The 12,908-nt window shown below is 35.7% G+C and overlaps 2 protein-coding genes across 4 annotated transcripts; one reads left to right on the top strand and one right to left on the bottom strand.

Moving 5' to 3' along the window:
* Nucleotides 1-2,438: 2,438 nt before the first annotated feature.
* Nucleotides 2,439-8,013, bottom strand: naglu (N-acetylglucosaminidase, alpha). The gene is made up of 7 exons (XM_065258671.2): nucleotides 7,264-8,013; nucleotides 6,576-6,723; nucleotides 6,324-6,470; nucleotides 6,086-6,171; nucleotides 4,977-5,233; nucleotides 4,052-4,779; nucleotides 2,439-3,906 (listed from the first exon to the last, which is right to left on the bottom strand). Exons 1-7 carry the CDS (start codon nucleotides 7,674-7,676, stop codon nucleotides 3,415-3,417), a joined length of 2,271 nt encoding a protein of 756 aa, XP_065114743.1. The 5' UTR covers nucleotides 7,677-8,013; the 3' UTR covers nucleotides 2,439-3,414.
* Nucleotides 8,014-8,482: 469 nt separating this feature from the next.
* pus3 (pseudouridylate synthase 3) lies at nucleotides 8,483-12,115 on the top strand. Of its 3 annotated transcripts, XM_065258691.2 has the most exons (8): nucleotides 8,483-8,595; nucleotides 9,175-9,610; nucleotides 9,813-10,084; nucleotides 10,261-10,444; nucleotides 10,722-10,831; nucleotides 10,943-11,121; nucleotides 11,698-11,894; nucleotides 11,925-12,115. In XM_065258691.2, the coding sequence occupies exons 1-8, from the start codon at nucleotides 8,546-8,548 to the stop codon at nucleotides 11,970-11,972; spliced, it is 1,476 nt and encodes a 491-aa protein (XP_065114763.1). In that variant the 5' UTR covers nucleotides 8,483-8,545; the 3' UTR covers nucleotides 11,973-12,115. The 3 variants fall into 3 exon arrangements, with proteins under 3 accessions (XP_065114763.1, XP_065114762.1, XP_065114765.1); XM_065258690.2 differs by having other exon boundaries at nucleotides 11,698-12,115; XM_065258693.2 differs by having other exon boundaries at nucleotides 8,491-8,535; nucleotides 11,698-12,115.
* Nucleotides 12,116-12,908: the final 793 nt, after the last annotated feature.

The following is a 12,908-nucleotide window of genomic DNA, read 5'->3' on the forward strand; positions in this document are numbered from 1 at the left end:
AAAGGATGAGATTTTAACAATCTACATTTGTGAATAAAGAATTTGCCATACAAAATGAAGAAATTTACCAAATTGTAAATGTTTTTATCATCATTCTCAAAGTAACAAATAATATCTTTCATATTAAATGTTATGACTGTGTTAGTTTTAGTTGATAGGACAGAAAAACATTCATTCCAAAATGCCTGAACATTTTGGCAATCAAAAAATAAATGACATAAAGACTCCTCAGTATTATTACAAAATGAACATTCGTTCCCAATGTCCATAAATTTAGAAAGTAGTAAATTAGTTGGGTATATTTTGTGCAATATCTTCAAATGAATTTCTCTCACTTTATTTGAAATACAAAATTTATAGGGCAGCAACCATGCTTTACACCAAATTACATCTCTTAGAATGGAATTCCAATAAAATTTTCCTCTTGGAGTAACTCTCTTCCTTTCATGAAAAACTTGTCTAATATCTTTATTAGTGCATTTTTTTTCAAAAATATTTTTACCATTTATAAGAAAGTTACAATCTTTATTATCAATCTTATAATAAGTCATATGGCTGCTCATTAAATTAATAAGCCCAGAAGGGATAGCTTTGACTACTGCTGAAAATTCTTTAGGTTTTACAGGAAAACAAAATTTCAACAAAAAAGAATCATAAGAATATATTTTAAACGATGAATCAAATAAATCACTTAAATAGATTAAACCATAATTTAACCATTTATCCAAGAATATACTTTTACCTTTAATTGTGATTAATTCGTTATTCCAAATTTTCATTTTGTGAGGAGAAAAATTGTGTACAAAGCACAATTTCCAGGCTAAGAGTGCTTGCTCATGAAATTTTGATAATTTTAGGGGTAATTTTGAAGGCAAAAAATTACAAGTCAAAAGAAAGTCAAGACCACCCACAATCTTAAAAATATTATGGGGAATAAAAAACCATATTGAGTCAGGAGAAACAACACATTTTTTAACCCAATTGATCTTAAAGGTATTATTTATATCTACATAATCTAGCATTTCAAGTCCCCCTTCAGATTTCCTACCTGCTAACAGATTTTTTTTAAGGTAGTGGTGTTTATTTTTCCAACAAAAATTGAACAGTAATTTATTAATATCGTTACATGTTGAATCATGAACAAACAAAGAAAGACCAGGAAAGATAAATCTGGACAGACCTTCTGCCTTTGTTAACAAAACTCTACCTAGCATAGATAAATCCCTCCTTAACCAATTATCAAAAATCATTTTTGTTTTCTTAATTCTGTTTTCGAAATTAGATTGTTGCCTAACTGTCAAGTTTTTGGATATATAAATTCCTAAATATTTAATACATTCTTTTACTGGAATGTTGAGTAAAGATTGTTCAGATGTATCATGTACTGGAAGAATTTCACACTTTGTGATATTTAAGTGGAGACCTGAGGCATCAGAAAAGGTTTGAATTAAATCAATTGCATTTTTTATTTGATTCTTATCTTTCAAAAATAAAGTTGTATCATCAGCCAATTGCGAAATTTTTATTTCTCTATTAAATAAAGTAATACCATGAATATTTGGGCATTTAACTATATTAATAGATAAAAGCTCCACGACAAACAAAAACAAAAATGGGGAAATTGGACAACCCTGCCTCACACCTCTATTAATAGGAAATCTTCTAGAAGTATTATTTTGTAATATAACTGAACTATTAATGCCTCCATAAAACATTTTAACAGTTTCAATGAAATTATTACCAAAACCAAATGTATGTAAACTCTGTAACAAAAATGTATGATCGATTGTGTCAAATGCCTTATAAAAGTCTAAAAACAAAATAAGTGCGTCCGAGTCAATAAAGTGGTTATAATCTAACAGGTCTAACACAAGCCTGATATTAGAACTAATGTGCCGTTTTGCCATGAAACCAGTTTGAAAGTTTTGTAGAAGTTTTACATTAAATATGTTTTGCTTTATGATGTCATCAATACCCAGACTGCTGGATTTCTCACTGATGAGCAATCTGAAGAAACAACTTTTCATTTGTTTTGGTATTGTTTTTTATTGTTAACTATTATGGGTTTATTTTTGAAATTTTGTAAACAATTTTTTGGCAAAATTCTTTACTTATTATCCAAGGCTTTTTTGGTGACTCTTAGAAATTAGACCATTCAATTGTAAAATTTATAATGAATCTATAACTCTTTCTTGCCAAATATAACATTCATAAATGTACATTGTCAGCAAAAAGACATCTTTTATTATTTTTATGAAAGATTCACAAATGTCAATTATATAAGGAAATCATCTAAAAGTTTAGTTTAGTTTAGTTAGGCTTTATTACTATACTATAAAACTTTGTTCATTCATTCCCTTTAGAAACCGCAAAATCCCGTATTATGGTGAGTGTATTTTTTTATTATATTTTATTATCAGGATGAAACATATGTTGCATGCTGTCATCTTTATGTTGGTGGTCTCATTTGTGATAGGGGTCTAAAGCAAATCCCTCTGAAAAGACAAAATCTACTTTGAAATATGAACACAGTGAGGATGAAACTGTCTTTGTATATTGCATGATTATATAATTTAGTTTTTTAAGGAATGTTTTCAAAGAATTAAAACCATAAGCAAATTATCTCTGTATGAGATGTCTTGTATAATTTAATGAGAGTTTGATGATATTTCTCTACAATATTACTACCAAAAGTGTTATGAAAAATCTGTCTTTTATTTCCAAAATACAAAAATAGCTTTTCAGTTGTAGCAAACAAGGTTTTTGTCTATGATGGTTAACTACGAACAGAAGATAGTCAGTCAGGTTCAGTCTGATCTCTGTCTAAACAAAGATCAATAACCTAAAATTAAATTGCAGTTAAAAATTCTAAAGTCTAAATTATCCTTAAGAGACATTAGCTATTAATTACAGAATGGCTAAAACTACCAATTTCTGCTTTTTAACCACAAAAATGTGTTTAATCTAATTTTTAATAATGTAATATAGCATCTATATTATATTTTTACCCAAATTCACATTTTGAAAATGTACAGTATATACAGTTTATGTGCCATACAAAACAACCTGAAAAGAAAGCAGCAGCTTCTTAGACATCCAAGCATACCATCCATTTCAGTCATGCAGACCAGTTGCACTTTACGTTATTTTCTTGCATTTTTATGGTGGTAGCCAACCTCAATACGGTGATGGGGTCATCTTTAAAAAAATTTTAACTTTAAACCGGATGTCATTTAGGTAGCAAGCTATAAACATGTCGACCACTTAACTAAATGTATTATAAATTGCTCTGCAAGTTGCCTTTCAAACACTGCCAGTGGTGTTTACAAAAAACATTAAAAGAAATTGTATAGACGCTGCACTTTGATTGTATATCAATTTGATATATAATGATTTATGGATCATTTCTGTGGTTCAAAAATGTGTTGGCATTAACTTTTTCATCGCATATGGATAGTATTTCAAGAAGATTCGGTGTGCAATGTCAAAAGTGTCTCCTATTGGTTTGGAGGGATATTTTCTCTGATTGAAGACAAACCCTTTCTCAACCTGAAACACAGCTTGGTTGAAGACGTCCTGTTTGAAGGGCCTTGCCCTGTCAAGACACTCCACTAATGCATTGACAAACAAGGCCCAACGTTGTAAATAATAGTCCTCCACCAGACCACCCCACTCTTTGCTGGCATAGTCCAGGATGTTGCCATCGGGTCCCCAAAGGGTGATCTGATTTCGTGCATTGAAATCGTACAGCTGAGCTTCGTGTTCGTCCAGAGCCTGGGACTTTGCCTGCTCGAGCCACGCCCCCAACAGGAAGTGTTCGTTGCTGGAAAGAAGGCGATCCAACTCAGGTAACAGATCGTAAAGGAGCACGCCGCCAGCTGTCAGGAGGTCGGGAAGCTTTTGGGTCTGAGAATTAAATGGGTGACAGAGCATTATTACAGATGAATTTGCAGCGAAATAGTAAATATCCAAGGTTTTAAACTGTGAATATTAGCACGCAGATGTGGGGTAATTCCTCTAAACCAAATAAAACATTTAGTTTTGAGTCTACCTGAAATGCATCACGTATGTCCTTGTAGAATTCGGTCGTGAGGAGCTGAAGGGCCTGCCGCGTTATATCAACTACATCATATCTGAAGGTTTCCACTGCAACCAACCCAGGCGCTGCCTCAAAGAGCAACTTCCACGCTTTGTACAAGTCAGCTGGTTCATACCAAACGTCCGTCTGCATGCGCAAAGACGGTCGATGGACCAGAGGGCTTCGATTGTGATTCTTGTATTGAGGAACAGTGCAGTTGTACACGCCCTGAAACAGCAGTCGCCACGCCAACGCCAAGTTCTCATCCATGCTGCCGTAGCGGCGCAAGGCGTACAGCGATGCCCACTTGGAAAGGTTCACGGGTTCTTTGCGCCAGGCCAGCTCGCTCATGAGTTCGTAAACCACCGGGTTCTGTTCTATCCCCTCGGGGGCCAAACCCAACCCAACCAGAGTGGAATTTGGGAAGCGGAGGGCATCAAAGGGGCCAGAGTTAACACGATCCACTGTTCCAAACAAACCACTATTCCCACCGAAATTGTGCAGCATGCACCAAATGAAAGGCTGGCCGTAAAAGGAGTTAGTGGAAGAATAGACAGGCATGGATTCAGCAAAGAGATCCAGGACAATCATTCGTCCCAGGGGAACGCCATGTAACAGGGCCTTGACCTGGTCTGGTTTCCAGAACAATGGGTCATGGATAAATAGCCAACCCTGCATCAGCCAAATTGCTTGAGGATCCACTGCCAACGACAGAAAGAGACAGACCATGAATCAAAGGAAACACTCACCAGACATGAGACACATTAGACTGCCCCAGAATTTACCCGGGTCAGTTGTTGGTTAAAAAAACAGAGCAACTCAATGTGCCAATTTCTGCCAAATGAAAATAAGCATCAACACAGGATATATTCAAACTCCCAAAAAATTGCTCAGTTACCTGAAGTCATTGTTTTAAAAACTGCCTGGCTAACAGATGCCAGGTAAGTGGGGTCTGAGGAGGCCGGGCTCATTTCATTAAAAGTGTCTGTGTTGTAAATGTGGTCTGTCCCAAACTCCTTAATGACCTGAGATAAGAAAAGACCTCCGATGTGCTGAAACAGCGGATCTCGAGGATCCAGCATGTGAGCGCAGGAGTAGCTACAGTTAAAATGGCTCCAGGGACTCAACGTGGTCACATTTGCTTTGGGAAATAACCTGAAAGACATTTTTACAGTTTGGAATATTACTCATATCAAAGTAACAATAAATTAAGTTATACACTGCAAAGAATGACTTTCTTGTTTAGTATTTTTTCATTGTTTTTAGTACAAATATCTAAAAATTCTTAAATCAATATTTATTTTCATTATTTAAAAGCAAAATGACCCAAGAGAAAATAAGTCTAGTTTTTAGACCAAAAGTATCAAATTTAAGTGATTTTGTGCATAAAACAAGCAAAAAAATCGGCCAATGGGGTAAGCAAAAAATCTTGAACATTTTCCATAAACACTTAATTCAAGAAAAAATTTTGGTCTAAAAACTAGACTTATTTTCTTGGGTCGTTTTGCTCATCAAGAAAAAGCATCTTTATTTAAGAATTTTTAGATATTTTTACTGAAAACAAGACAAAAATACTAAGAATTTTTTTCTTGAAAATCATTTGCAGTGTGCAGTGTAAGAAAAAAATTCTGGGAAAATTCAAGTTTTTTTCTTATGCCATTAGCAGATTTTTTTGCTTGTTTTAATTGACTAGACTTATTTTCTTAGCTCATTTTTCGCATCAAGAAAATGCATCTTTAAGGGATAGTTCACCCCAAAATGAAAATTATGTTTTTTTTAAAAGTGTTCTTTTTTCTTACTATGGAAGTGAATGGGGCTCATGATCAGATTGGATACAAACATTCCTCAAAATATCCCTTTAATTTAAGAATTTTTAGGTATTTGTACTAAAGAACAAGACAAAAATACTACGCAAGTCATTCTGCAATGTATACATCATCAAAAAATTGTGAATGAATAAATGAGAAAGAACGAATGAATGAACGAACTAACAAATCTATTCCACACCTGCTAATTCCTTCAGGTACAATTCCTGAAAAGGCAGGCAATACAGGTATCATTCCAAAAGCTCTCATTCGGTCCAAGATTTTGAACTAGAAGAATTAAAAGATAAAATCCAATTACACATATATTTAAAAGAGTTTAAAAACATTATAAGCATGTCTTTACTTACATAAATGTTTTAACATTATCTGAATGTTCAGTTTATCATTTAATCTGATATTTTTAAAAGAAATGTCAGTACCTGTAGGTTGAGCTGTTTAACATGCCAGGACTGAGGAAGTTTTCCACCCCACTGAAATAAGTTCCCCATGCGGTTCCACGCTAGGAAAGCTGGACCTGTGAAGAAACGATCGATTTCTGTCTGATTCAGACCAAGAGACAGATAAACCTGCAACAGCATGAAAAACAATTTATACACTGGAAAATTATCCATTTCCCCAAGTATAATACACCATATTTGTAACATTTCTGATGTTCAGATGAGATCTCTCACCTCCTGCCACAGCGCCTCCTGCCCAGTAAATGCCAGGGGAAGGTTTATACCGTTCAGTGCCATCCAGTCAATCTCTCTTTGCCATCTTGGCCAGTCCCACCACACAGTGGAATAGCTCTGGGTACACACATTCTGATAATACCTAAATCTGTGGATCACACAAACGCTACACTTAATTAAAAGTTATTTAGAGGTATTTGCCACAGTTTATCTATATAACAAACATGGCTTTATCTAGTGTCATAGTCTGTGTGTGGAATTCACAGGATGGTGGTATGTATGAGAGTGACATAACACAGGTTTGCTCATGCAGAAGTAACAAGATAAACAACACACATCCAGACAACAACAAAGATCCGACTACTACAACAGTGACCGCCAATCTCTCACTGAACAATGCTGGGTTTTCACGGTCCTGTTTTGGATCGGTGCATGAACATGTACCAGAGACAAACACAACAGAATGATCAGCTGCATATACCTGGAGATAAATAAAAAACTACACAAAACATGGATAATCTCATACGTACAGACAATACAGAATATTTAAATCATGTTAAAATAAAGACTTCTATAAAATAAATGATAAATGATGATTGAATAATGTAAAAAAGAACCTCAAAATGTAAAGTGTTATTCAATTATACACCTATTAAATAATAAAATCATATCACGTGACGTCATTTACCTGTGAGGCGTGCTGATGCGCAGGACACCGGTGACTGGAGGAAGAGGTCTCGGGACATTTAATTGATCCCCGGACCAAGACACGTGACAGTTACAGAAGTACTTCAGATAGTTATATATACCGGTGGCCACCGCGACCCCCGTGGAGCCCACCGCCATAATCTTGTCGTTTGTGGCGGATCGCAGCTCACACACGTCTGAACTGTCATTGGATAGAGTCCTGTTGACCGACACGATGAACTCTCGGGATCGGTCCCCCAGGAGCCGTCTGAGTAGATCCACCACAGCCCTGGACTGAGTTTTATCGCTGGCTCGCGCTTTCAGATGCGCCAGAGTGTGAAACTCACCGAAGATGCAGTGCAACATTGTAACACATAAAAGCGCGAGTATCGCACCCCGGCTACAATGTATCATCTTGAGTCCCGTGACGTCACATGTATCGGTCCAACATTTGGAAGTTATTTAAACTTTTCTACTATTGATGGTCTTCGCGTGAGCAGGAAGCAGTGTGTGTCAATGGAGAACCAGACCACCAATCACGAGCCTCTCTGAAGGGCCACTTGAGAGCTTTAACCAATAAGATTTTCAGATTTAAAGGAAAGGGCAAAACGCGGTTGTATTCATCATATGATCCAGTTCTGTTTATGGTCTTTACAATTAATTATTAAACATCAGCATTTTTTTTGCTCAGGCATGTGTGGCTTTCTGTTTACCATGATAAACATGACTGCAAAGCATTTATCGTAAATCAGTGCGCGCCTTGTTGTTTACCAGGAGGAAGATGTTAGAGCAAACTTAGCCCTAACATCAAGTAAAAAGTTAGATAAAAATAATATTTTATAAAACACAGGTATTTTTCTCTAAAAGTAATTTTCTCTTTATAATAAATATGATGTATTACAAAATGCCATTTTGCATTGTATAATGAAAAAGTGTTTTGGACTGAACATGGATTATTTTATTATAATTTAGTTTTAAATAAAGTTTTAGCTGAAAATTTATGCACTTGCAAAGGCGTTTAATATTATGTTATTGTGCTCACAATATTTATTTTATTAACATGTAATTACACATACGGACATTGCATTAATGGATAAAATTGATTAAAATAGATATAAAAATAAATAATTGCGCTGTCAATCGTGATTTTATTGCACTTTATTGGTGCAAATGTTTCTGGACTTTCAAAATAATAAATTAGTGTAGATGTGTTGGGACTTTTATTTTGACAGGCAGTGTCACGGAAGCTACAGCAGCGGCATTGTGTTTAAAAGTTACGGTACATGATTAAGTGTGTTTTTAACCTATTAATCAAAATTCAGAAACGATGCAGGTATAGTTTGATATATTAGATGTTATCCTTTTATAAATCTTGTTTTACAACATTGATAAAATGTCTAGCTGTCTAAAATGTCTAAAGGAAACAAACACGTGGAGATGTGCGCTTTAAATGTCTAGCTAATGTATCCACCTAAAAAAATAAAGTGCCTATGCAAAGCTAATATTTGAACCCTATTAATCGTATTAATATTTAAATAACTAAAATGTATTTTTCTGAACGTATGGAAAAGAACCCTTGCTAAATATAGAAACATTCACAGAAATGATAATGGATTTATTTGTTATAATGGGAATGTATTGGTTTGGTATTGGTAATCTCTGTGGTTCTGTATTGGTAATGTGATGGGTTTTATTGGTGGGATTTAATGTGTCAGATGGGAACCAGATGATCACCTTTATATCCTACTGGAATAAAGGCCAAAACTCAATACATAAAATAATTTTGTACTGGTTTTAATGGAAAACAGTTGATGGTTCATAATGATATTTGTAATGAAAAACATTAGAATTTGTATTGTTTCTTCAGCAAACACTGCATGCAACATAAAATATCATGTTATGTATTTTACAGATCTGAATTTAGTGAAGTCATGACAGAAGAAGCGCTCCTTGCCCGTGTCAAAGCTTTGGAGGAAGAGGTTGAGAGATTAAAATCTCAGCTAAAAGCAGGTAAACATGGATCTATGGAAGAGAAGACCGAAGCATCTACCAGTCTCAAACCAGATGTCCTAAACCATCGGAAGGAAGAAGAGAACAAACCCAAAGGGAGGAAGCGAGGAGCAGAAAGACCCTTCGACTTTTCTGCCCACCCTCGCAGGCATGCGGCACTGCGGTTGGCATATCTCGGCTGGCAGTATCAGGGCTTTGCTGTCCAGGAAAACACAGACAATACGGTTGAAGCCCGGCTGTTTGAGGCACTGTTAAAAACAAAACTTATTCAAGACAGACAGACCTCCAACTATCACCGCTGCGGACGCACGGATAAAGGTGTTAGCGCTTTTTCACAGGTACAGGGATTTCCATTTACAAAATTTGGAGCATCAAAGATTGATTTCACATCGATATTAAAGATATCAAGGCTATATTCTGACATAATAATCCTGTACTGTTAGCTGGGTTTTCACAGACTGGGTCACAAATGTTTTTATATATTCTAGGATTCCCAGAGTCGAAAACTTTGGAAACCCTGATGTTTGCTCTCATCTCCAGGTTATATCCATTGACCTGCGCTCCAACCAGTATGATGGAGGTTTAGGTGTGACAGTACCCGCTGGTGTGGAGGGCAAAAGCAAGCCTGCTTCAGATGAATTACCATACGTTAAGATGCTGAATCGAGTTCTGCCTCAGGACATCAGAGTTCTGCAATGGGCTCCTGTAGAAACCGGCTTCAGTGCACGATTTGACTGTAAGTCAAGAACCTACAGGTACTACTTTCCTCGTGGAGATTTGGACGTGGATCTTATGGCCGAGGCAGCCAAACGGTTAGTAGAAAAAATGTCATTGAATAATCTTTAATATAAGTAGATTGATTTAAAGAGCATCTTGTGTGCTCCAGTAGTTGTAAAGAGATCTAGTTTTGCATTGTTACTTACCTGCTTAGTAATCTATCAGAATTCTAAATAAAAATTGATTTTATGTCATAATCCTGGTTATGCAGGTATGAAGATACACACGATTTCAGAAACTTGTGTAAGATGGACGTGGGTAACGGAGTCTTGCAGTTTCAAAGGACTATCCTGTCTGCCAGCGTCCAGCCAGCTCAACTCGAATCCACCTCCGCTAATGATCCTCACCAACTCTATGTGTTTCAAGTCAAGGGTCTGGCTTTCCTCTATCACCAGGTCAGGAGCCCATTTTTATTAACTGCCTGTCATTTTACATGGTGCTTTGACATCAATGAGGCCAGTTCTGGTCCAGAAAAACATCTTTGCTGTCCATCCATAGATCTGCTGTACTTCCTCTGCTCCTATTTGAGACCTTATGATTTATTTCATTGCAGCGAACCTGAGAACAAGCAAATAAAGATAAAACTTATATATATATAGATAAATCCTATTTAAACTTCAGCAGTGGCCTATAATAAAAGCTCAAGTTTTATCTTTTTTTGCTTGTTCTCAGGTTCGCTGCATGATGGCTGTGCTGCTTCTTATTGGACAGAAACTTGAATCTCCAGAAATTATTAATCAACTTATGGATGTAGAGAACAACCCAAGGAAGCCTCAGTACAGGTGGGCTACATTTCAGCATTTACATAGCTAAAATCGTGTTGGCATGTATGTCTGTTTTTTTTTTACCAATCATGAAGCAGATCTTTCACAGTAAATGTGTTTTATCTTAAGCATGGCAGTGGATTACCCTTTGGTGCTGTATGACTGTCATTTTGAGGGTGTGAACTGGGAAACAGAACCTGAGGAGGAGAACTATGTCCTGAATTCTCTTCACCAACACTGGGTTCAGACCGCAGTCAAGACCCAGGTTCTGCTCGGCATGATCCAGGGTCTCCAGAACAAAACCACAGGTCTGTGTTTACTTACACAAAAACTAAAGCTCTGTGAGAAAAATCCTCATGTTCAAAATGGCATACTACTTTTTATAGTACGTAGCAGGTATACTTTGCACAGTATGCAAAAGAGATCATTAAATAAAGGGGTCATTGCTAAAAAGAGCATTATTTGGTGTAATGATATGCATTTACAAAGTTTAACGTTAAAAAACAAATTATTTTTCACATATCGTATATTATTGTTCCTTAACTTTGCCCGGCCTTTCTGAAATGCGTTGATTTTTACAAAGTTCGTTGTTTTGAAAAGCGCAATGTGCTCTGATTGGTTAGCTATCCGGTGTGTTATGATTGGCCAAATACCTTAAGCGTGTCACGGAAATGTTATGACCACTATCATATTTATAATATCGGCTGCCAAAGCACAGCTCCCTAGCATAAAGTTTACATTGTTATCATTGCATGGTTCCCAAATGTACTACATACTAACTAAAATATAGTTAACAGTATATCCTGGACAGAATTAAGCAAGCAGTACTCAAGTATTGATCAACCTAGTTGTGAATGACTGATAATCTGTGTGTGTTTTTTTAGGTGAGATGTCCTCGCTGCAGTGCTGGTTAATGGAAGGATCGAGGCAGAAGAAGTACCAGCCACTGCTGGCGCGTCCACGCTGTGAGAGTCTGGAGTCCAGAATCCAGCACTTTGTGAAGAGAGGAAGACTTGAACAAGAGGAAGGAGAGAACGGGGAGGAGACCACGGTGTTCAGGGGTAAACGTTCAAAACATTCCCATCTGACCCCAACAAACCAACAGCAGGAGCAGATGAATGAAGCACAAACTGAAGATTGCTCATCACAAAACCTGTAAATGGATATGAACTTTGCTTTCACTTTTAATGTGTGCAAAATAATTCAAAGGCATCAGCAGAAAATGTTTTTTTCTAAGAATTACAATTATCTGCATTTTTTAGTTGAAGAAAGTCATATTTTATTAAAGGATTATTTCATGTGTTCTGTTTGATTTTTGAAGCAAAACTTAATTTGTGTACTTTTATATGATGAAATCGTGAAAAGCTTGTGCTGTACTGATTCTGTTGAACTCGCTGCATCAATTAAAAACAACTAAAGCTTTTCAACAATCTGAAAACCAGAAAGAAATCTGGCAAATGTTTATTTATAAAAATATAGATCGTATAACATACAAAAGCCAAAGGTATTGTGTTGGTAGACACTACAATATACAATTTAGCCATGTAACATCAAAAATGTACAGACAATGTTATTGTTCACAGAAATTTCATTCCCATGATCTGACTTCCTGACACACATTGAAGAAGAGAATTAATTTATATATTAGTTTATAATGATTCATGAATTGTTATTATAAAGTAGTAATATATAACACATACAGCAAAAATATTTTTAAATGTATTTTAAAATAAATTTCAAAATATTCAAAAAATGGCCCAAAATATATTTGCTGAAAAATATTTTGGAATATGTTTAAGGAGATATATTTTTCAAAATGTTTTTGGGACATTTTTTTTATTTTAAAATATATTTTAAAGCATTTAAATATATATTTAGCCCTCCATATATTTCAAAAACATTTTGAAATGTATGTTGATATATGAGAGTTAAAACTAAATATATTTTCAAAGTCAAAAATATACCTCTATGTTTAAGTTATCTTGTTGTTTTCCTAACGTAAAGCACGTGACATTTCTCTTGTTGCTCAATAAAAGGTGCTTTCGAGTGCGCCGAAAGAACTGACAGGCGGATGACGTCAAAGTACCGCGAGAGA

Source organism: Paramisgurnus dabryanus, chromosome 22 (genome assembly GCF_030506205.2).
Source record: "Paramisgurnus dabryanus chromosome 22, PD_genome_1.1, whole genome shotgun sequence".
NCBI lineage: Eukaryota > Metazoa > Chordata > Actinopteri > Cypriniformes > Cobitidae > Paramisgurnus > Paramisgurnus dabryanus.

Bases quoted from the DNA above. Each gene is read 5' to 3' on its own strand.
- pus3 (XM_065258690.2), top strand. From the start codon at position 8,546: ATGATTAAGTGTGTTTTTAACCTATTAATCAAAATTCAGAAACGATGC. The intron at 9,611-9,812 runs GTACAGGGATTT...TCTCATCTCCAG, and splicing joins GTGTTAGCGCTTTTTCACAG to GTTATATCCATTGACCTGCG. The intron at 11,122-11,697 runs GTCTGTGTTTAC...GTGTTTTTTTAG, and splicing joins TCTCCAGAACAAAACCACAG to GTGAGATGTCCTCGCTGCAG.
- naglu (XM_065258671.2), bottom strand. From the start codon at position 7,676: ATGATACATTGTAGCCGGGGTGCGATACTCGCGCTTTTATGTGTTACA. The intron at 6,724-7,263 runs GTAAATGACGTC...TGTGATCCACAG, and splicing joins CGCATCAGCACGCCTCACAG to ATTTAGGTATTATCAGAATG. The intron at 5,234-6,085 runs GTGTGGAATAGA...AATGTCTTTCAG, and splicing joins GTACCTGAAGGAATTAGCAG to GTTATTTCCCAAAGCAAATG.